This window comes from Electrophorus electricus, chromosome 10 (genome assembly GCF_013358815.1).
Source record: "Electrophorus electricus isolate fEleEle1 chromosome 10, fEleEle1.pri, whole genome shotgun sequence".
In the NCBI taxonomy this organism is placed as follows: Eukaryota; Metazoa; Chordata; class Actinopteri; order Gymnotiformes; family Gymnotidae; genus Electrophorus; species Electrophorus electricus.
In genome coordinates, this window is record NC_049544.1 from 14527446 (window position 1) to 14551267 (window position 23822).

At 41.4% G+C, this 23822-nt stretch overlaps 1 protein-coding gene across 22 annotated transcripts in view; it reads left to right on the top strand.

The window, feature by feature from the left end:
- The window catches only part of ptprma (protein tyrosine phosphatase receptor type Ma), a 163865-nt gene that overhangs the window by 55405 nt on the left and 84638 nt on the right, over positions 1 to 23822 (top strand). For all 22 annotated transcript variants that reach the window (XM_027001916.2, XM_027001925.2, XM_027001935.2 and 19 more), the window contains exons 3-7: positions 7920 to 8194; positions 12717 to 12795; positions 16301 to 16422; positions 18538 to 18712; positions 22947 to 23240. In XM_027001916.2, the coding sequence (XP_026857717.2) occupies positions 7920 to 8194; positions 12717 to 12795; positions 16301 to 16422; positions 18538 to 18712; positions 22947 to 23240 (945 nt within the window). The remainder of the gene's footprint in view (positions 1 to 7919; positions 8195 to 12716; positions 12796 to 16300; positions 16423 to 18537; positions 18713 to 22946; positions 23241 to 23822) is intronic.

Genomic DNA, 23822 nt, shown 5'->3' on the forward strand with positions numbered 1-23822 from the left:
TTTTTGAAACATTTTGAGAGAATACTCTTACAATCTGTCTCTTCCCCTTGTAGTATCTGGCCCAGGCTTGAATGTGAGTAAATGATGTTATTCAGTAACTATGTGCAGATTGATGTTAAGATTTGTATTAAATTTTGTTTCACTTTAATCTCATCCTATTTTCAGTTTTCATTTTCTACTTAGTATATATTTCAGTAATAGCATTTTAGGGAGCTAAGTTCCTCAAGAATGAATTTCTGCAAAGTCATTCCCAGAATGCATTTATTTAAAATGAAAATGTCGTGTGGATTTCAGACCTGTTTTCCTGAAGTGAACTTTTGGTGCCAGTGTGCTGTTTATTAAAGTGAGAGTAATATCCATGGGTTATCTCTTACTTTAGATGTAAATTTCAGCCAATAATAATGTGCGATAAACGCATATAATGAAAGGGCACAATTCCAGTGTTATTTGGGCCTAACTACTAAGCAGGAAGGAAGATGTTTTTGAGTTGCATCTAAGAGCTTCATTCCATGTTGGACAAGCTGTTACTCCTCTTCATCTTCTGCCTGTTTCTCTTACAGGCATGTTTTCAGGACTGCGCACTTACTAACTTGCATGTGTGTGCCCGCATGCACTATTTACCAGCCACCTTATCCTGTTCATCTTTCAGTTTCTGACCACTGCTGACTGGTTATTGAGTGGCAGACCATTCTCCACCCAGCATGGATGCATGCTAGTAGCATGGTTGTGAACAAACTGTTTTGCCAGGCATGGCCGTGTTGAATGCCCTGTGGTCCGAAACAGGCAACTCATGAAGGACTAGACATGGCTAAGGGCAGCTGGGAATAAATGGAAAATAAACTCTTAACTCCAGATCTACAGGGTGTTCCTAATAAAGTGGTTTGTTTAGGTGTAATAGATATTCAGTATGTATAACCAGTGTGTCAGTGCATCTTTTTTATTTGTTTGTTACTGAATTATAGTGAAGGTGGTGTGGGGTTCTGATAAGATATTCTTATTGTAGCACACTGGTAATACATTGTTCTGATCCCTTCTCTCTTTCTGTCTGATGGAGAGTCATTGATCCGTGTGCTAAGTGAAAGCTGGTGTCTCCTCCCAAGTAGAAAAATCTCATTACCGATCACACTAGCTTGCAGGGAGGTGTTTACATGCAATAACAAGCCTGCTGGAACGGAACCAACAAGACAATTGTGTAACGTGACCAACGTTATCACCTCTCTCATTTGCCCAGCACGCTGCCATGTATTTACCTTCTTGTATCATGTATCTTGTTAAAATATTTAAGTGCATCAGTGAATGAGACCTTGTAGACAGCACTGGACAATGTGTTTTCCATAATGCCTTTGTAAACATGCATCAGAGCAGTGTCTTCCATTAACCTGAGATTAAAGCCATTAATATCTACTTGTTCCTGTTTCAGCTACAAAGAGCCACACTTTGTTGCGAATCAATTCTGAAGGGAGACAGACAGTTCCACTGCCCTTACATTGTGGAAAATTGTGTGGGTTTATTGCAAAGTACATGTTGTTATTCTGCTTCTGTTGTGGTGCACAGGAAATGTGACAATTCTTTTTCTTTTCTTTTTTTTAAAAATCAGAATAGCACAAACCAATTAGTAAACAGTATGTATAGTTTCAAAGCAGTGCCCTTTTTGGAAATGCACAAACAGCCCTTCACATGCTTTTAAAAGCCATTTGCTTTTTGAATGCTTTGAAAATGACATGCCACCACTGAAATTGCTCAGAGCATGTAGTGGTGAAATGCACGAGAGGAAGAGGCCTGTGAAATCTGAGTTGAGCTTTGGCCTCTTGTTGTACAAGAGGTGGGGGCAGGCTCACCTAATGATGCATTTGCCGTAATGATGCAAGTGGGGCGAAAGGTCATTTGGCTCATTGCTTTCCCACTCACTGGTTCACATCATATTGTAAGCTTCAGCGTGAGTAATATGGGTTTTCCCACTGGACCCATCCCATAGTGGGGGAGAATAACAGGCTATGAATGTTTGACAGGAATCCCCAGTGAAAGAATGATCAGTATCTTTAAAGTTGATGGCAGGGGAAATGATAATATTGGGGCACTGCTATCACTTCCTCTCAGGTAGAAATCAAGTACAAAAGATTCTTCTTCTTCCAACAAAGGCCCCTGGGATCCCTGTCAGAACTAAATGAGCAGTTCAGCATTGCAGACCTCTGTCCTCCTTTAGTGTTCTTGTCGACTTTGTAAATGCCACTCGAGGCTGTTTTGATGGAATGCCGAAAATGCATGTCCTCTTTAGAATGAAACAGTGGGCTGCTCGACCGGATGGCAGCATCCACACAGTAAGTGCACCTCCTGGGCGCCGAAGCGTGGTGTCAGGGGCCCCGGCCAGCATGTACGAGGCGCGTGTGGACGTGCAGATGCGGAGTAATGAGGGTGTTCACTCAGATGGCTCCTGTCGGGATTTGTCTGGGCTGTGCCAGCCTGGCAGCGTGTGCCCGGCTCCCTGTCAATGCATGCCAGAAGCCTCTAATTTCCCAGTTTGACGAAGAGAGCGCCACTCCCTGTTATTAGCTCTCTCCTTCCCTCTCCTTCTCGCCTCACTCGTGTTTGATGATTTTGCCCTCAGCCAATTTCAACACTTTGGACTTTGTGACTTTGTGAGTGACTGCCTGAAGATGCACTCTTCTTAATGACACCATCCGGACAAGGTGCCACAAACTGGCGTGGTCAGGTATGGTGACTTGTCACTAACAAATCACGGCCAGATTGCTTCCTTTATTCTAAGAGTAGAGGGAGAAATGGTTTTGCTAGTCTAATGAGGTGCAAAAATGGCAGGTGTGCAATACGCAGCTGATGCCAACTCCATTATTTTCAACGCTGTCATAATTGCTTTTTCTTTTTTCTTTTTTTTTTTGTGCGCACCGGCTTTTCTGCATACCTCATGTCGGTGGGAGCCTCAGAAGGCCCCAGAATGCAATGGAAAAGCTTCCCTTGCCTGCTGCCAGTAAATCAGTGCTACTGTATTAACACAGCTGTAAAACAATAAGAAACCAGGAACACAAGCGCATCTGCTATTGTAATTACATTTACATTTTTACAACCTGCCATGTCCAGCAAGGATTTTTCTTAGTTCAGTACAATGCTGTTAGTTTAGAGGAGGAAGGTAAGACTATATATGGTGGTTTTGTAGCGGTTTTGTGGCAGACTGTGAAGCTTTTGTGTCATTTGGAAACAACAAGGTGCTGCTTGAAGAACAGCAAGGATGAATATTAGAGACTAGTTAAATGAGGAGGAGACTACACAGAAGAGCTTTAACATTTAGATTTATTCCAAAAGTATAGTTTGATTTTAAAATAAGCTTCCCAAGTACAGTGTGAATAAAGATGGAAACACTCCAATTTGGTGGCTGGACATTTTGAGATAAGCAGCTCATTAACAGTTTGTATCGAGGTAAAGGAACTTTCAAAGGTTTTTCAAAACAAATTGAGTCAGTTTGATCAAGTATTCAGGTAAATATGGATAAAAAGATCTGGTAGATATAAATATATGAATAAAAATAACTGCCTGTTCAGTTTGCTTATCACAGGCATTGATTACTATGTAATACTATGCATATGAAAAATGTGAAATCTTTAAATGTAGGAAAATAGTATATATTTTTCTTTTTTGTATGAGAGCTAACAATGAGGGTTATGCTTTTTCCATGATATGTGACCTCCTACATGACATACATAAGTTTTCTCAGTGCACCTAAAGATCAGAGGATGGTTGAATGTGATTGGAGGACACAGCTAACTACTCTCCTTGGTGTACGATCAACACAAGCTCCCAGTGAACCAATGAATACAAATCCAGCAAATTTGGTCAATTAAATGTTATAGGCATGTTTTCTCCAAGACACTGCACTGCTTCCACTACTTAGAAAGCTCTTAGGTCTGTGTTTGGGATTTTTTATGGTTAGTTGAGCTATTAGTTTATGGATGCGACCTTGGGTTTCTCTTTAGCCATCTGCTAACACACATAAAAAATACATGCCTCTCATGAAGGTCAAATAGCTCGTACTGCACCTTGCTGCACATCTTTGTTCAGTTGGATATGAAAAATAAAGCAAGCATCAAAGCAGGCTTGAAGATAAAGGAAACAGAAGAGAAGAAAGGAATAGCTTGAAAAGTGATGTGTGGCCTTTTTGGGCATTTCAAACACACATAAGCAGGAGGAGCCATTAAGCGGTGTCCCTTCCTCTCTGTTCCCTCATAAACAGATAGAGGAAGCTGGAAGGAGAGGACATTTCTCGCTCATAGGAGATCATCACTTAAAAGACACTTGCTGTCAGATTTGGACAGTGCCTTGCCAGATATTGAAGTAAAGGACTGGACATGAAGATAAATGAAAGCTTGTGAAAACACATTATAAAATAATTTGTATCAAAGGGATACGCTTAAGTATTTTTCTTTAGCCATTGCAGATATAAATCCAGAAATGAATAATGAGAATCTGTTTTTTTTCTTCCAAGTGGAAGAGCATTTTATTTCATTCGGATAATGATGTTGGCAGAAAGCTATGTAGAACTGTAACCAGGTATCATCTTTCAAGCGACAGTGTTAAATATTGGATGATTTATTTGGTGATTAAAATGTTAGGACTCTACTCCAAGAATTGTCTCAGATTCCCAAATTCATGTGGTTCTTTAATCAGAGCATGGTAGCATCAGAGACATTAATATTCTGTAAAATGTTTATGTACAGGTTAAAATGTACAGAGACAGTGAATCAAGAATTCTTTCTCTCTCTCATATTCTTTTTCTCTCTATTTCTACAGAGTGTGTAATAAACAGATGTATGGAGCCAGTAATTAAAGTGTAGTTAAATTAGTTCAGTGATATAAAGCAGGTGGTGTGATTGATCATGATGGGAGGTTTGTTTATAACGAATGATCTCATTGGTAGTTGAATGTGGGTGTCTGAGCTACTCTTCCACAAAGCACTCCCCCCCACACACACACATTTTCATCCCAATCCTTGAGGCTCTTTAAGATGCTGTTGGGTTACTCTAGTTATAAATGATCACTGCTTCCTGAAATTCTCAGAGGCCAGAAGAGATTAACGATGGCATTGCCTGAAAAATGAGGCACACAGATGGGGTGGGGCTGGATTTAACACCTCGGCTGGCACAGGAAAATAGAAATGGACAAGGCTGTGCAGGTTACCACGTTTAGGCATTGTTAAAGACATTACAAAGGAACCACCAGGTTGATGTGAACGTCCCTGTTTGAAGCCAGCCGTCCAACGCCCTCCCGTAATTTCGTACATTGTAATTATGTACATTGCAAGCAGGTCTGGACATGCTCAGATCAGAGAACAGAGGCAAACCAGAGTATGAATATCATCAGCCACTCTTGCGGGGGAGGTGTGGACAGAATACTGCTGGCTGCTGCTAGCTGGCACAGGTGTGTGCAGCTGTTTCTTTTTATATGCCAGTATCTCCTTTGTTAGTATTTTGCATAGTTGCACCGTTTATTATCAGTGAATAGTTTGTTCTAGCAGTTGTGGAATTATCATTGTGGAATTACACATACACGACCTATATGCTGGACTTGTAATATACTTGTAATTGCAATTGCAGAGGGTATGTGGTTTGCATTGAATATTGGACATTATATAGATTTCTAGTGTATGGTTCATATATACACTTAAGAATGTCCATCCATGATAGTTCAGAGAGCAGAGTGATTAGAGTTTTATAATCCTGAACTAGATGGACAGGAGTGCCTCTGTAAAGGCCCTTGACCCAGAGAGTGGTGATTGTCAAGGGCTGGCATGGAGCCTCTCTGGCTCAATTTGCCCCTTGCTGCTCTCGAGAAAGCATTGTGGTCTTATTGATCTGGCTCCTCTCGACACCTCGGTCCTCGTCAGAGACCTACCCATGGTCTACTAATGGACTGACTCAAGCTGGCTGCTGAATCCCTGCTCCATGCTTCTTGTTTCCATGGTGTGCTCTGCAGGACAGGAGCTAAGGGCCTGAAACGAAACACCACACCATGCTGCTTTCACCCGCACTTGCCCTTCGCTCACCCAGCCACGAGACACACCTGCTTCTGTGTGTATTCAGACTTTTAAAAGATGCTGGGACACACGGGCATTATTTGCTCATCAGGAAGCTTGTAACAGCAGAATGAAGTGAGACTAGGCAGTGATAGAGGGATGTGGACTTCCCACTCAAACAGAGATGTCTTGGATTACTATGGGTGTCGACTGCACTGTGAAGCAGTCTCAGCAGATTCAGTAATGACTTCCTTGTCACAAGTTTTGGCATACAGAGCACACACTTGCTATATCAGCATGATTTTATCTTTTTCCACACACTATTGGTATGGGTATCAGACTATATGTGTCCAACGTGGGTTTCCCATACATTAATGAAAGGGGTAACAGTGATCGGGTGTTTTGCTATATGGTAAGGCATCAAGCTGTGTTGAACATTTCTCTAAAATATGTGTTCAATCTTACTTTACTTTGATTCATATGCTACGCCTGGGGGCCTCTCAGACATGAACCTCAATCCACACTATAAACAGAGAACAGGTGCTAAGAATCCTCCTTTTGTGAAAACTTGTAAAGTATAAGCTTGTAAAACTACATTGTCAATGTTTTTTTTAATGACACTGGAGTCAAAAGTGCTTGCAGAAATCCTAAACCTCTTGACCAATGACATCTTGCAAATGTAGGGTTTATTCATTTATTCAGAGAGGTATTTGGAGTTCTTCCGCACTGTATATGATGAACTTGTCCTCTGTTCACTTACTTTAACCTTGCTTATATGATCTACCATGAATATTCTTTCTGTGTGTATGACAGCTGTTGTACTCTGACATTTGTGTAGCAAGTCGGTGTCTATAGCCCAGCATGCATGGGCATCAAAGCAGACTATTTCGATTGTTATAAGATGCTGTCAAAAAGATTTATACAGTTTTCTAAATCAGAAATACGATTATATTCCTTCACTAGACAAAGTATCTAAGGGCCAAGTTAAAGGTGATTAATGCCAGGATACATTCTTGTGTAAAGAGAATAGGTTGAAACCAACCACTACTGCTCCCGGTCCACAGGTGCCATAACACCAAACTGAGCACTTAAAAATGTATGGAAATGATGTCTGATGAGTCTCTCTCTCTCTCTCTCTCTCTCTCTCTCTCTCTCTCTCTCTCTCTCTCTCTCTCTCTCTCTTTCTCTCTTTCTCTTTCTCTCTCTCTCTCTCTCTTTTAGAGCTGTGTCAACACACAGACCCAGAGTCAATAGCTGCGTTTACAGGATGAGAAAGCTGCTATTAATGTTATGTAGCGGTCATTCATTAACCATTCTGAAGAAACACTTCCTCTGTGTGTTATTTAACCTTATTTTCATCATGGTGTTAGCCAAGCAAACTGTTCACACATTACAGATTTTTAAAGCACATGGTTTAGATCATTCAGAAACATATTTCAGTTTGCTCAGTGACTTGATTTGAAATGAAGACAGGTTGGTTTGAATCCGATGGGTCAGAAGTGGGAAGTGTGTGTATTTCTAATCTACATGGACTACATGGAGTCCTGTGGTGACATTGTGCTCAGTGTGCAGCTCCTGCAGGACCTGCTAGGCCTTCCTGCATAGATAAGCCTCAGAACTGCACTGATCATCATTTGCCTATATGCTAAGAAGGCGTTTTGTGAACAGAACATTAATTGGATCTTTTGCCTGAGTATTTATTGAAATACCAGAGACTTGAAATGGGGTGTTAACATCAAGGTTGTCCATTGCTGATATGGTCACTTGGATCTGGGAAGCTGGAGGAATGGTTCTGACAGAGTTCATTTCAGACTAGCCCAATCCAAGGATTATATAGGATACACACACAGTTGATTTACTTATTGCTGTCTCACTCACATCTGGCCCTTGCTTTGTGTAGGTTCGGCCTTCATGATGGTAAACACTTCTGGAAGGTTCCCTGGACAGAAAACCCAACTGGTTGTTCCGCAGCTGAAGGAGAATGACACCCACTGCCTCATTTTTCATTATTATGGAGCCAGCGGTGAGGGCGTGAGCCCTGGTCAGCTCAACATCTACGTCAAAGAGAACAGTAGCCCTTTGGGCTTCCCTGTGTGGAACTCTTCAGGACCCGCCTTCCATACATGGAGGCAAGTTGAGCTGGCCGTCAGTATCTTCTGGCCCAACTTTTACCAGGTAAGAACTTTGCACTGTATAATTTTAATTACTGAGCATGGTACCAGGCATATGCATCACATGTGGCATCTGTCTATACAGATTTGTTGGCATTTATTTTGCATAATGGAGTTAATTTTAATATTCACTAACTACTTTTTCTTATTAATCATTTCAAAGATTCACAGTAAAGGACCACCATTGACCTGAACAAAAACAGGGAGCCTTTGTCTCTGTGAATCATTGTAAATGCCCTCAAGCCAGACTTTACCCCTAGCAGAAGGAAAAGCTTTTTTTTGGCATTTGACACAGCAGAGTGTCTTCCTGATTAATTCCTTTCGCCTAAGTGTTCATTCACACTTGACACAGCACAAAAGCTCAGCACAAATCCACCCAGTAGGCTGATTTGACACCTGCCATGCTGGAGTAACATAGTCTGTTGATCCTTGTGGGGAATGCATCTTAATTGAGAGAGAAAGTCCCAATTACGTTGTGCTAAAATAGACCCCCAATGGTCCTGCAGATGACTCCTGGCTGCTCCTCTGGACTTGGCTGAATAGAGGCTAGGCTTCACGCCGTCATGGTCCACCCAAGGCCCACTGAGAATCTGTAATGACTGAAAAGTCATTGTGTAAGGACCATTTACCTAAGGACTTTTTTTTTGTGACAGAAAAGATCTTTCATTGGCTCAACTGGAGATGGTTATGCATGCAAAAAAGGGAGCAAAAGCATCAAGTATTAGGCTGTAGAAGCAGGAAAGGAATTGCTATAGTCTACCTCTGTCCACCTCAGTGGCTTTGACAAACCGATCCTTCAGTGGTTCAGGATGGTGATAGTTAGTGATGATGATTCAATATGAATATCGGTCATTTTCATTGCCTCTGACCCACATAATGAAATTAAGGTTTTATCTTGGAGAGGGAAAACTACAGGAAAATAGTCTGTGTTTTCAAGAGCTCACAAATCAAGTTACACCCTAGTTCGTGTGTACAATGAGATTCAGGTGCCTTGTACATTGTTCTAATAGGAAAAAAATATTATTTAATTACTTTGAAATAAATCCTTTTAGAATGGTCCTGATCTCTTAATCTGTGTATGCCTGTGGTAGTCAGGTTCCCAGCACAAGGTCTGCAGAAATCAATTACATGAAGGGTCAGATTTTTCCCCAGCTATGGCCAACTCACTTAAGCAATACTGCGAGCTCTGTTTCTTAAGATGCAGATGTGGAGCGTCTGGAGCTGACCCTCTTCCCTGTAACAGAGGAGCACAGTAGGTAGACATGTTCATTGCTGTGACTGGAACTCTCCGGTGGAAGGAGGAATGCTAAATACATCCTAAGGTCCTTGGAGAAATAACCACCATCTGCTGGTTATTTATGGTGGGTGGCAAGAGACACATCTCCATCTCTACCTCTTCTCTATACCACAGCAAAGTATAATTGGCGAAGAATGCAATTGTGACTTCTTAATATCGCAGTGATTAACAATACAATCTGTAATCCGCATCACTGTAGCTAATTAGCAATGGAGAGGTAATTATGGGTTTTCTGTAATTGCATAGTATCTTAAGTGTTTGTCAAAATTAAACCACCTGGTACTCAGAAATTACTTTGTCTCTTATTTTGTAATTATGGGGTTTGTGTTTTTATCCTTTCTTATATCCCTTTGCTCTTATCTTCTACCATACAATGCGAGAACATCATGGGCTCTAATTGCTCTTTCGGTTTGTTCGCTTTTCAAAACTTTTAATCAATAATGGTGTGCAATTAGAGTATGTTCATTTTTGTGACCTGGTGCCCTTTGTTCTTCATTGATATTTTGCGATGTTCCCAAGTATGTTATTGCACTTCCATTTATAGACTATGGCTCTCAATTACAGGTGAGAAGGAAAAGACCGCTTAACCTGAGCCTGATCAGTATTCCATTATGGGGTGGGTAGGAGATTAGAGCTTATACCTTGTAGAACAGTTATACATGTGCAGCTGTCATGAGCTGAAGCCTTATGCCTTGTGTCAGGAATTTCACCCAATAATAATTATTCACAAGAAACAGCTCCACAGCGCCACAGAATCACTTCCATACAAACTCTGCTCCAAGTGGCAACCATTTTGAACATGGCATGAAAAGGTTCATGATTTTTGAAAGAATATTACACCCACATTGTCTAAATTGTTTGGTAAAGACATTCCTACAGATCAAGTTATATGACTGTTTAATGATAGCTCCAAATTAGATTTGAATGAAAGATGGGAGGATATGGCTTCTGGGTTAACATCTGCAAAGGGAACGATCATTTCCCAGCTACAGCTCTTCAACTATTATTGTAACGTATGGTACAGATTGCTGCAATTTCATGAAATCAGTAAGTCCATAGTGTCTAGTCTGGAGACATGGAGATATGTTGGTTGTAAACTGCCTAGAATTAAAGCAAATATATTTGCAAATTTATTATCTGTGTTTAATCATAATTATTTTCATGTATTTTATAACATTATTATTATTATTATTTATAATGATTAAATTACTATCATTAATAAAATATGTTATAAAAGCAAAAAATGGATCTTTAAGCAAGATGACTGCTTGCATATATAATGCTATGGAGCAATAATCACTACAATGACTGAGGAAACGTATTCAGCTAATGAAAGATTCTGCCACCAGAGCGTGGGCCCCACTGGTCATCTTCCCAAGACTCTGAGGAGCAGAACATTTTTACAGTGTGGTGACAGACATCAACATTACACAATTAATCACCTTTAGGCTCACTGTGACATTTAACATGGCCAAGACTGGCTTCTCATTTCCTTTAAATTAGCCCCTCATAAAGCTCTAATTAGTGACCAGTTCGCTCTCAATTGTTCCTCAAAAGGGAGTGGAATGAAAATGAATTTGAACCCATTTGAATGGCCTAATAAAGGCATCTCGTGTGAATGGGCTCACTGTGTTATCTCGCACTAATGAGTCATTTGGATGTTCAGTGTGCATTTGAGGGACACATTTGAGTCATACTAGGCAACATAAGCTGGATCTATCTGTCACCTGCTGTTGGATTTTCAGCTTGACAGACCCCTTGTTTTAGTAAAAAGGGCTATTTAAAGAAAAGAATAAGTTTTGAACAAGCATGCACTACTTTGCTTCCTTAAACTGCTTTCATCGTGCACTGTATCAAGGGCAAACTCTGATTACTCATATTTATAAGGTACTTACAGCTTGTTCTTTGTCTTAGGCATTTAAAAAATGTGAATAGTCTCATTAATATTCCAGAGCTACGATATGACACGGTGTCCACTCTGCTGTGCAAACACAGTGTGTGTAAACAGCTTGCGTTGTGTTTATAGGCTCAGATTTCATTCCACGCAAAGCTTTCCAGACCCACATGGTTGCATTATCTTTATTTTTCTGTTCCCATTCAGCGACCAAAACAGTTTATCTGGCATTCCATGGTCACATTTCTTTTCCTCAGTCGTATTTTGCTAGCGAAGCACAATCGTATCGGGACGTTTGACCTCGAAAACCAGTGAACCAACTCCCAACCTCCTTTTTGCCCTCCCACAAGTTGGTTTGCCTACAAGGCATCACTTTCAAGAGTTTGAAAGAACGGAGGGGGTGAGAGGAGACAAACCGAGTGGAAGAAGGCAGATAGAAGGGCCGCTTCTCTCTTGCGTCCTGCCTGATGTAAACCTTGTCCCTGGCAGGCTGCCAGAAATCTGAGCATGCAGGAAAGGCTCCTTTTGTGCTTTAAGCAGTTGTTTCCTGTGTGATATGGTTAGAGGAGCACACAGATCCCTACCCTTTCCTTCACCTCCGCCTCTCTGCCCCCATGGTGTGTGCTGCTGGTCAGCGTGAGAGTGGCCCTGTACAGTGTTCTCTGTGGAACAGCCGAGCTGGTAGTCCCCTCCCAGGTGCTAACACCAGTAACCCAGACAACAATGCAAAGAGTTCGTCATGGAAACCTGACTCGGCCCTCCCCCAAGGCCTGTGGGGAATGTATTTCCTCACAACAGCAATATGTCATGGTCACACAGGAAACATAACTGTGCAGAGTATTTCTTCAGAAATAAGAAAAACCTGTCATGAATTTGTTTTCCTGAAATAATGAGAGACTGATGTGATACCAATGACAAATGCATAACTTAGTAACAGTTCAGAATTAAAGTGAGTGCTCAAATCTGCTAATGTGAGGATTGCTTTGGAATGTACTAACTAGTCCTGGAATTGAGAGCACATAGGTGGGCTATGAGCTCCATACAAACTTGGTTTTTGATGAAGCTGTGGAAAGTCCTGAGCCCCACACAGTCAGGCGTCCCTTGAGATAATATGAACACAGCAGGGCCCCTTAAACCCATCCAGCTGTTCACTTTGTGCTGCATTCTGCTACTTATTTGAACAAATGATGAAGAACCTTTAACTGGGATTGAAGTCCTGAGCCTTGGTAGCAATCATGACAGTTCTTCCTCACGCATTGTATCAAGAGTATGAAAAATGGATTCAAATGAGTGTGTCTAATACCCCAGCCCATTCTTTTCTCTCTCTCTTTCTAGCTCATCTTCGAAGTTGTGACCTCAGGGCAGCCAGGGTTGCTGGCCATCAAGGACGTCTCGCTTCAGGGACATCAGTGCAGTATGTTCTGTCTCTCGCTCTATTTCTCTTGAACCTCTCTCTGAGACATATTTACACGTTTTTACACATTTTCAAAGATAGAACATACTACCAGAAGACTATTCCTGAATGCAAGCAAGCAAGCAAACAAACAAACAAAAAACAACATTACTGAAACATATTAAACATATTTACAGGTTTTGATACACATTATGGTATTAATAAACTAGCAAACTAGATTTGGGGACAATTCATATTATAAATTTGATAATAGATGGTGAAAAAGAGATTTCTAAAATTGTAACCTAGACTATTCAAGACTGATTATACAGTTGAATGTGTTTAATTGCCTGTTGAATTTCTTTTTTCATATAAAAAAAAATAATAATTTGCACTTAATTTGACTTTATTTACACTAGCAACATGACCTGATACCTGTTGTTGTGTGTCAAGAAATGTCACAACATATCCTTTTTGCTCATATCCAAGTATTGGGAATGTGTGTTTTTTTGGTCATATGATCACCAGCCCTTGATACCACAGTAACAGTAACAGTTTTCTGTGGTTGATGGACATACAGAGTGCATTTGCTGTCTTTTTTCAGACCCTCTTTGCAATGTCTCATGTTTCACCTTCTGTCCTTCACCTACTAATCCAATTCTCCTGCCCACCTTTTGACTCTCCACCTCTCCATCTTCCCCTCTCTCTCTCTCTTTCTCTCTCTCTCTCATGCTGTCATGCTCCTTCTCTTATTTCATCCATCATTCTGGAATTCCTCCAGCTTTCGCTCTTGGCTCTATCAGATCTCTACCTCTTCTCACACTCGCCCTGTTTCTGTTCGGTTTAAACTCTCGTTTTCTCCTCACCTACCTATCTGTGTTTTTTTTTTAAATTGTTTTCACTTCCTACACCCACAACCGTGTTTTGCCACAACATACATAAGGTATCAAGATATTCATGTCAATGAAATGGAATAAACTGTGTTAGGTGTGCAGGTGTTTTTATGATGGATGCCATTTCACCTTGTAACATATGCCCCTCTTTTACTCTCATTATCTTTTAGAATATGTAGCTTATGTGCATCATAGTAACACTTTAATTTTAGAGTCCATATCCACAATGCTAATTGCATGCCGACAGGCTAATTTTACCACTAACCTGTCAATACAAGATACAGGATGCTGTCAGACATCCCTCATACACAGCCACCTGAAATAAGCTGTAACTATATACTCAAGAGCTTATTAAAAACATGTTACATATCTTTGATCAGATTTGCTATAGTGTTTAGGTGCAGAACAGTCTTAAGGCCAGTGCAAAACATGTTCTGCTTGAAGCAATCAGAAGCACTTCGTTATTTTTGTGAAGTGCTTGGAGCTAAAGTCTTCCGTAGTGGGTGCCAATGAGACGAAGAAAGAAGTGTACTGTTATATCTGAATGGTGTAACCCAAAGCTAAAAAACACTTGAGGGACTTTTTTGCTGCTGTATTAAGGGTGTTGTGTTAAAGATACTTCATAGCTGAATGGTTGTAATCAGTAAAAGATTGTGTCTTTTTTTCTAAGTGGCACCAGGCACATCATTTAATATTAAGAAAGCTGATTTTCATTATGCAAAATTTCAGGCAGGAACAATTTTGCAGATTATGAAGCATAAGCTGAAAGTAGTGCCAGCTATCATCCATCAGCAAAGGTGCAGTTGCACATGGCCCCATGAAAGCAGGTGTGGCTGAAGAGAAGGAGAAACAGCAAGGCAGAAATTTGTTCTGGAGACAGCCTTAATTGCCAACTACAGTGGTTGCTGCATGCAGTGTGTAAGGCTCAGATGTCAGAATCAAGGTCGCAACAACTTGCTTCATGTGGAGATGGGGGAACTAATTAAAAAACAACCTCTTCCCCATAATTTGATTAGCATGGACTTCCATCCTCCCCAGCCAACCCACCTCCCATTATATATTGAGACTGACCCAAATTCCTACCTGACTTTGTTGTCAGTTCTGCAGTTCTTTGTTCTGTCAGTTCTTTGTTGTCAGTTCCCTTTATCGGGAATATGAATATGAGAGAGGTTGTTTATTTCTGCTGAGTGCAGGACCATAGAAAGGGAAGATATCCCTTTTGGCCATGGTCTAAAAAGCCTGGGTCCCAGTCCTCAGCCTTCCGTCTTCTGTACTGCTGCATCTGAAGACCCTTCCCTGGTACCCTTGAGTCTGTGCTGGAGATGACACTTGCTAGGGTGGAATAGCTCACAGGGCCTGCTGCATTGCCCATCACCCCTCACTGTAATATCCCAACTGAAAACAGCGATGCAGTTGACCTGGAAGACAAATAAGGACCATTTTGTGAATCCCCAGATGAATCACCAGATATTCCCAGTATAGACTGTGAAAAACAGGAAGCACATACAATGTTATAACTTGAATTATTTTACTGTAATTGATATTTGTTCTACTAGAAGGTGAAGCTATTAAAAGTTAACAAGATTGCCAGTGGCATCAATTATAAGTCATCAAATAAACATAAATGCACAGATTCAAAGAAACACAATGAACGTAACAACCACAATGAACAGCCAAGCAAAAAAAAAAAAAGAAATAGGAAAAGACATTGCAGAAGATCATAGAAGATAAAAGAAAACACTTCCAATCATGAAGAAAAGTTGTTGAATGGATATAAATCAATGTACAGGATACATATATATAGACATGTCAGAGACTGCCATAAAGGGAAGAAAGCCCTACCATGACCTCAGAGTGTCACCACAACATGTCTGAGCCTCGAAGACAAAGACCAGATTAAAGTCTGCTAAAAATGGCAAAAAAGCCCGTAATGTCTTACGCACAAATGAGATAAAGCACAATGAGGTAATGTGGAGATAGTGAAGCGTCTGCTTTTGCTCCAGAGCAAACCTCCATACCAGCATGGGCAGGTGTGGCTGCTAAGGCTACAGGCTTGCTTGGCTTTACTGAGGCTGGGCCTGAAGACAGCAGCAGCAGGTGGAGGACTGAGTTGTGTGGGAGTCTTGAGCAGCAGTGGACGGCACTTGGCCTCAAAGGACAGTGACCCAAAACATACTATTGAAGCAATGATGGGGTCTATCAGGGTCAAACAGTGGAATCGCCAAGTCAGTCACCCAACGTGAACCCCCCTGAGCATGCGTTTCACTTCCTGAGCATTAGTGAACACATAACCCCCCCCCCCCACACACACACACACACACACACCCACCATCAGGAAGTGAAAACATGATTATGCTTCACACAGTGAGATAAGATATGTAAATAAATGCATTAAAGTTGACATTCAGTGTAGTAAACAGTAGAGTTAAACCCCAATAGCAATGTTTCTGTTCAAATCTAATGTGCTGAACTGCCAAAAAAAACAAAGACAAAACACAAATTGACTCATTCACTAGATGGAATATATAGCTCATGTTTTTTTTAAATCACGCTGTAGAAAAATGATCTAATATGAATACATAAATATACTCCCAGAGAGCATGTTAATAGCTGCATGTGTGTTTCTGTTGCAGTGAGCACCCCACACTTCATGCATATTAAAGGTGTGGAGGTCAATGCCAGGCAAACAGCCACATTCCACTGCACCATTAATGGCCAGCCCAAGGACCACCTGAACTACAAACTTTGGTTACAGGTAGTACATCACCTCTGTTGGATGTCTCTATTGACGTTAAAAATGACTTTAAAATCCATCATTTTGTGTCACAAGTTTACAGAAATTATTAGCATTTAACAAAGCTGTGTTAGTTTTTTTACAATCATTTTCACACTTGTCTCAATACCATGTCCACTTTTTTCAAAACACTTAACACATTCACCATATCAATAGACTATGTGAACTAAACTGTCTATACTTTTGCATTGCTTTGATACAAAAGGCAGTGAATCACTTCTTCCAAAATTTATGAATACCTCTGTCAGTGTTCACGACCAGCAAATGTCTGTACAACTACAGCTAAATTTGCAGACATTTAGACACTTTGTTCAAAAGTTAACTTTTAGTTCAAAACCCTACAAAATTTTGATTACAGTAGATGGAAATATGTTGCAGTTGACAGACAAATTATAATATACTTCAAATACAAGACAGATTATTCTGATTTTAGCAGAAAATGTTTTCAGTTTATTCAGGGTTTTTTTTGTTTGTTTGTTTGCAGCCTTGGTTTGCTTTGAAATGAGCATGTATATATGGAAAATATAGATGTAGTTGTCACTGAAGTGATTTTTTTCACTATTACTGCAGTACATGTACTTCTGAAACACCTGGCTGTCATTTCAGCTAACAACCTACCCAGGTGAATTTCATTTGTCCCATTACTATATATTTAGTGTGACGTTGATGAATCTCTTTGGCCAAATGCAGTGGACAGGAACGATGGACCAGGCGTACAGTAGACTTGTGATACGGATAGGCAAACAAATATGTATGAATTACTGTATTTAGTGAAAATATTAATTTGGTATTACTGTATTTATTATTGTATGTCTTTCTTTTCTGAACTACAGTATATTGCACTGTGAAACCAAATGGCAAAATACTGTGAACCCCCTTAAGAAAACTGTTACAGTTTGGTGTAAATTTAACATACTCACGACAAATCTATTGTGAGCAGTAAGACAACAGATCAAAAGTTTCTATAGCTGCCTGGAAATATTTGTGGATGCAAAACTAGAGAAAAGGGAAACACATAGTATATGTATTTTGCAATGTAACATCTTGTTACATGAGCTATTTTGCACCAAAGGTTAACTGTTGTGCTGAGGTGTCTGTTTCTAAAGCATACTGTGTGAAGAGTTTTGAAGAAGTGGACATGGTATTGAGACAAGTGTGAAAACAACTGTTTAAAAAAAAACAACCAAACCTGTAAATGAAATGGCCTGTACATATGGCTCATCACAGTGATAAAAAAAATATTCCTGTGGAGCATACCTATCTGCTCACAGCATAGTGGATGTGTACAAGCAACGGCACACATTTGTGTGTGTGTGTGTATGCGCGCGCGTTTGTGTGTACGTGTGCAAGCAGTACATGCATGTGTAGGTGTGTGTGGGTGTTGTGACTGCAGACAGCTGTAGGGAATAAGTTGTGAATGTGCACATAGAGGAGAGTAAACAGGTCTCTTTCGCTTACACAATCCACCATTCCCCTTCATAAACAGCATAAGAAATGTAAAAACAGAGCCTGAGTGCAATTATACAGAACAAGCATACATATACAAACACAAGCACACACATGCACATGCTCAGTCGCACAAAAGCACACTGTCACACTGTCTCAAACAGTTGATGGGGCTTTACAGTCAATAATGTTTAGATTAGTGCCTGAAAACAATGAAAGAGTATATCTCCAATGGACTGACCTTGGTCTCGTTATTGGCTGGCTTGAACTGCATATGTCTGTTAAGTTTTCATGGACAGTTCCTCATGTATGACCTGTCTGTGGGTGCATGTAGGAGAACAGCAGTTGCCTGTGTGCTGCTTGCTCCCTTCACAGCCAAAGCCTCCTGTGGAATGGCTTGACCTTTTGATTACACATCCACAGCAGGACTAGCACCAGGCTTGAAAGATTCCCCTCAGAAGCTCTGTCTGAGCCCCTGAACTTTCTCTGATGTACACTGTTGCTAATTTTACAGTAACTTTATTCCCAGTCTCAGATCAAGGTTCAGTGGAATGCGATCATTCCAGGCAGGAATGTGCTTGTTCATTGGATTATTGTGGACATATTTGACATTCCTGCTATTCTTCTCAGGGCATCGGTGGACGAGAGGCCCTGATGAAGGACACAAAGCCTGTGAACCCCAGACGCTATATGGCCACGTTTGATGTGGAGAACACCACCAAGGGGGACTCTGGCCGCTACCGCTGCATCGTCCAATCAGACAAGGGAGTGGGTGTGTCCAGCTATGCTGAGCTCATAGTGAAGCGTAAGTGTTAAATGTCATTTGACAAGTCTTACAGCTGGCATTTCCCTGAAACAACCAATTGCGAAAAACTTCTTTCAGATCTAGTTTCATGTATAAAGGACAAAGTGACAGAGCCAATGAAGTCATTTAACTTTATTCTTCTGCTTCCCCCAGCTGGTCAGGTCTGGAAGGTTGACTGTCCAGAGTTTCCTTTGCTTCCCACTTTCTTATTTGACTGAATAAATGCAATGGGTCAGATGGATGCTTAGTAAAGCTTACAGTGCACTTTTCTATTCACCATTTGGATTAAGTAAACTGGGAGATTAAAAACACTCAGGTTTACTGTTTATTGTATTTATTTTATTTAGCCAGACTAGTTATATTAGGATTATAATTTCTTTAATTGTTGTTGTTGTTGTTGTTGTTATCACACTTGTGCAGTCCTTGTGTCCTATATGATATGGGAGAGAGCAGAATGATGAGTACCTGGCCCCCAGTTTGTCTTCATAGGAGACTCTCAAAAGAGAAAGAATGTAGAACCTGTTGAACCTAGAGGGAAGTATAGTGTAAAAGGTGCTTGTCAGGTCTGCTAGCCAAATCCTCCTCGCTCTGCCTCCTGCTCCTACAGAGCAACATGACCATTTTCAAATACCTTTCTGAGTCTGAGTAAGAATCACATTTTCATAGTCATTTCATGTAGCTGTAAATCATAAAATGGCAACTGCTGAATCTTTCTTCTCCAGTTAAATACTCTAGTCTGTTTTGTAAATGGCAGAATGTGTGGTCTAAGCATATGCACCCTCTGTAGTTGTCATTTTTCCACAGCAGTTTTCCAGTGTGCTTGCCAAAGATTGGCTTTCATCATTTCCATCGCTCAAGTTCAGCACACTCATTCGAATCGCCTCAGCTGCACTAAACCCAGGGAGGACTGATGAGTACAGTGCAGGCTCTCCAGATAGAGGGCTGTCAGTCACAGAGACAAGGCTGCTGGCAGTTTCTGGCCAACAGGCCAGAACACTCCCAGCTCCCTGCTGACATGTCTCAGAGGAGGAGGTGTGTTTGTGTGTGTGTGTGTGTGTGTGTGTGTGTGTGTGTGTGTGTGTGTGTGTGTGTGTGTGTGTGTGTGTGTGTGAGTGTAAAAGAGAGTGAAATGGGGAGGTTGTATATGTTCATTTGTGGTTTGTGTATGCATGCATGTGTATGTGTGTGTGTGTGTGTGTGTGTGTGTGTGTGTGCGTGTGCGTGTGTGTGCGTGTGTGTACATTTGTGTGTGTGTGTGAAAGAATAAGAAAAGGAGAGTTTGTGTGTGTGTGTGTGTGTGTGTGTGTGTGTGTTTGTGCATGCAGACATTGGTGTGTTTGATATATATGAGAGCTGTCGATGTAAATGAGCTGAAGCGTGTGGAGTGTTCAGCACTAAATCTTGCTGTGATTTTTCATGCACAGCCAAGCCTGTTTCCCCCTCACAGACCCGTATTATCCGTCATTACTTAGCCACCATTATGGAAGGTGCCACCACTAAGAGCCTGGAATTGGAATACATTACAACAGCAACAACAACGTCCTATTATTCACACATTTGGTCCGGTGTTGTGTACTACCAAAGCTGTGCCAGGTCTCTGGGTTAAACATCTCTCTGTTTCACCTGTCTGTTGCTGGACTAATGCATCTCAGGTCCTGGATTTGGCCTCGTGTCCTGGATTTGGACCTCCCATAGGGTGTGCTGATCATCTGAGAGGGCCTGGTGTACACACAAGGGCGTGGTGCCATACACACGCATCCGTCACGGAGCACACTGTAGCCCTCAGTCTTCTGCTGCAAGAGCCCGATTTAGAGGGTGACGCAGCTTTCATTTTAGCTACTACATTTAGTGTGGAGGAGGGGGTGAGATAAAAAGAGGCATAGACAGAGAGCGAGGGAGGGAAAGAGAGAGGGGCGAGTGCTCAGGGGGTGTAGAAAGCGCTTAACCTTCACTGGTGACTGTGCTGCTGTCCAATGGTCCATGAATCCACTGCACCCGCGCAAATATGAACAGGCCGCTTCCCAGAAATGAGCTTCACCTCCAGCAGAGCCTGGAACCCTTGGTGTGGTCTACTTGGCCATATCTCCCGTCCGGTTTCATCTTCATTGCAAGAGATCTCAGGGTCATGAGTCATAACATCAACACGAGGTTCTCTGGCATCAAACAGCGTGTAAGACCAGGTCTAAATATCAGAGCAGGTAAATCTCCCCAGTAGCCACATTCACTCTCAGAATGCCATACAGGTTTGTTAGAAGCCCAAAGCAAACTGGCAGCCTCAGACACACACAGCTTTTTGGATCATATCAGATGGATCATGTCGGTGCACGGATCAGGTTGCATGGTCATATGCTTCTAAATATAGCAGAATGCAGAGTAAGAGAAGTGGCTGGGTGTGTCTGCCAGGTGCAATAGCATGGGGATGCACAGCTGATCTCTACAAAACACACACACGCACACCCAGTTGGTCAACCTCTGACCTATGAACTTTAACTATGGAGGGGAAAAGCTATTACTTTTTAATGTTTATATGTAATTATATAGGTAAAAGTTAAACATTGTTTTTTTTCAGGGTTATTTTACAGCACAAGGTACCAGAGATCAAGCCTGGAGTTTTCAATTATTTTAGGAAAGTTTAGTTAAGAAATTGCTCTCCAGAATGTTTATTCCACACCACTTGCTTCAGGGTTGTGGTCTATTGACTTCAAAAGAAATAGATGCTGGCAAATGTGTTTTTGCCATCTCAGAAATGATCAATATCTATATAGATGTGTCAGGGACAGTATAATGTGGTGACTTGTGGTCAGAAGAGGTATCACAACCTTTGTTTTCACATCATTCCATGAGTCAGTGGCTAGGAGAGGTCCAGATCAATTGGCTCACTCTCAGAGCTATTGAGGGAGCTGTCTCAGTCCTTCTTTCCAAAACTGCAATGACCACAATGACATGGGGATGCAACAGAGCAGCTGACACGTTGCTGTCAGAGTACAATCCCTCTGCTTTGAAATGTGTCTCTCGGCCAGATTGAAATGTCACTTTATCTGATGTAAAGCCAGTGCCGAATGAATGTGGCTTGAAAGCTTGTTACTTCTGGAGACAATACCTTACTACCCCCCCCCCCCCCCCCCCCCCCACACACACACACATACACACACACAGTAGGTCTTTTCACCTGTGTATACTACACTGAAATTGAGATGTCAGGCAAGGCCACAGGGAATGGGCTTACAAGTGTGAGTGTGAGAGAGGGAGACATTTAAATTGCCGTATGTAATATTATACAGCAGTGGAGACAGACAGCGAGGCTGGTGTTTTGACAGGGGTGGTGGGAAGGCCATGTCTTACGTTGGACTAGAGACACAGACGCACACTGGGCCTCTAGAGATGGTTTTGTCTGTGTCCTTTGTTTGCACTTTCCATCGTGCCAAAAGGTCCCTATGCATGCAAGAGCCCTCTTGGGGCAGACAGAGTTCTCTTTTAATTCAAGAATAATCAGTTTGAAGAGGTTTACCTTAACCAACCTGCAAACTGTCTTCATTCAGCAAAACATCAAATAAGACCTAAAATTACACTGTTCCCTAGACATGGAATCAAAATGGTTTTTATATTCTTACTTTGTTCAATAGATTTTATGCTCTAATGGGCAGTAGTCAGACCACTGGTTAGGTGTGTGTGTGTGTGTGTGTGTGTGTGTGTGTGTGTGTGTGTGTGTGTGTGTGTTAAAATAAAACCCCACTAAAATGGGTCAACAGTGAAATGGAGCAGGACCATAGGGGTGATGAGTAATGAAATTCAGATCCAAATCTAAACTGATGAAGGTCAGAAAATTAATTGGTTTAAGTCATTACCTCTGTGTAATCTGTCTCCTATCACCAGCTCGTTCCAAAAGGGGAATACAGGCTTTGTGTGGTGTGAAGCTCACACATAATCACTTAATTGCGCCCACTTAGATTAAACCCTGATAGAAGAAGGGCCATGGCCAGGGTAGTGTGCATCTCTGCAGGAACATTTTCTGATACAATAGTGCCATTTAGTGCTGTAAGGCAGCAAGCTTTCAGATTTAATGGCTGCATACAAGGATTATGAGACTAGAACTAAGATAGACAATGACTGTATTCAAGCAGTCCATGATAATCAAGTCAAGCATGAACAGTGTCACAACTCAGTTTTCAGATTTTGTGCCATTGTATTGTATGGTTTTAGAGTGGTCAGCTAAAAAAATCTTTCCACCACCCAGAGCCACCAATCCCTATAGCACCACCTCAGCTGATGGCAGTAGGAGCTACGTACCTGTGGATCCAGCTCAACGCCAACTCAATAAATGGCGACGGCCCCATCATCGAGAAGGAGGTGGAGTACCGCACCATGTCTGGCAGTCTGATTGACAACCAACCTGTGGACAAGCCAAATCACAAGATCGGCCACCTGGACCCTGACACTGAGTATGAGATCAGCGTTCTACTCACCAGGCCCAACGAGGGGGGCACGGGCGCCCCGGGACCACCGCTGCGGGCCAGAACCAAATGCGCTGGTAAGTCTCTGAGCATCTGCGTTGCGACCACCGGTCCTGCACTGGCTCAGTGCCCTTCATTCATATTCCATGACATGAGAGTAATGACTGGGGTAAAAAGACCTCTCCTCTATGAGGTTTAAATCACCAGGAGATTAGAAAGGTTGTGTCTCGCCGGGAAGCACATCCTACCTCTGTGCGGGAGGATAGAAAATTCTTTCAGACCGAAACAATTCTCTCCATATCCCATGTTTACAGACATGATGAGAATAGTAGAATAGTGATTCATAAGACTATCCTTCTCTTTGGGTTAGAAATCTTTAATTTAGGTTTCTAAGCAGAATAAGCCATAACAGGCCATAATCATTTGTAATTAGTCAGACACCTCAGTGGGTTTCCCAGTGAAGATTTTGATTAGGCATGTATTTTTATAGGTCAATCTTCTACTCTAATTTTGTTCTATAAAAGAGTCATCTAAATTACAATATGATTGTTTCTGACTAAACGGTGTATATTCCATAGGGGACGGTGTGTTCATTTATGGAAGTTTTTTTGTTGTTGTTGTTGTTTTTTTTTTTTTAATCACATTTTTAAATGATATGA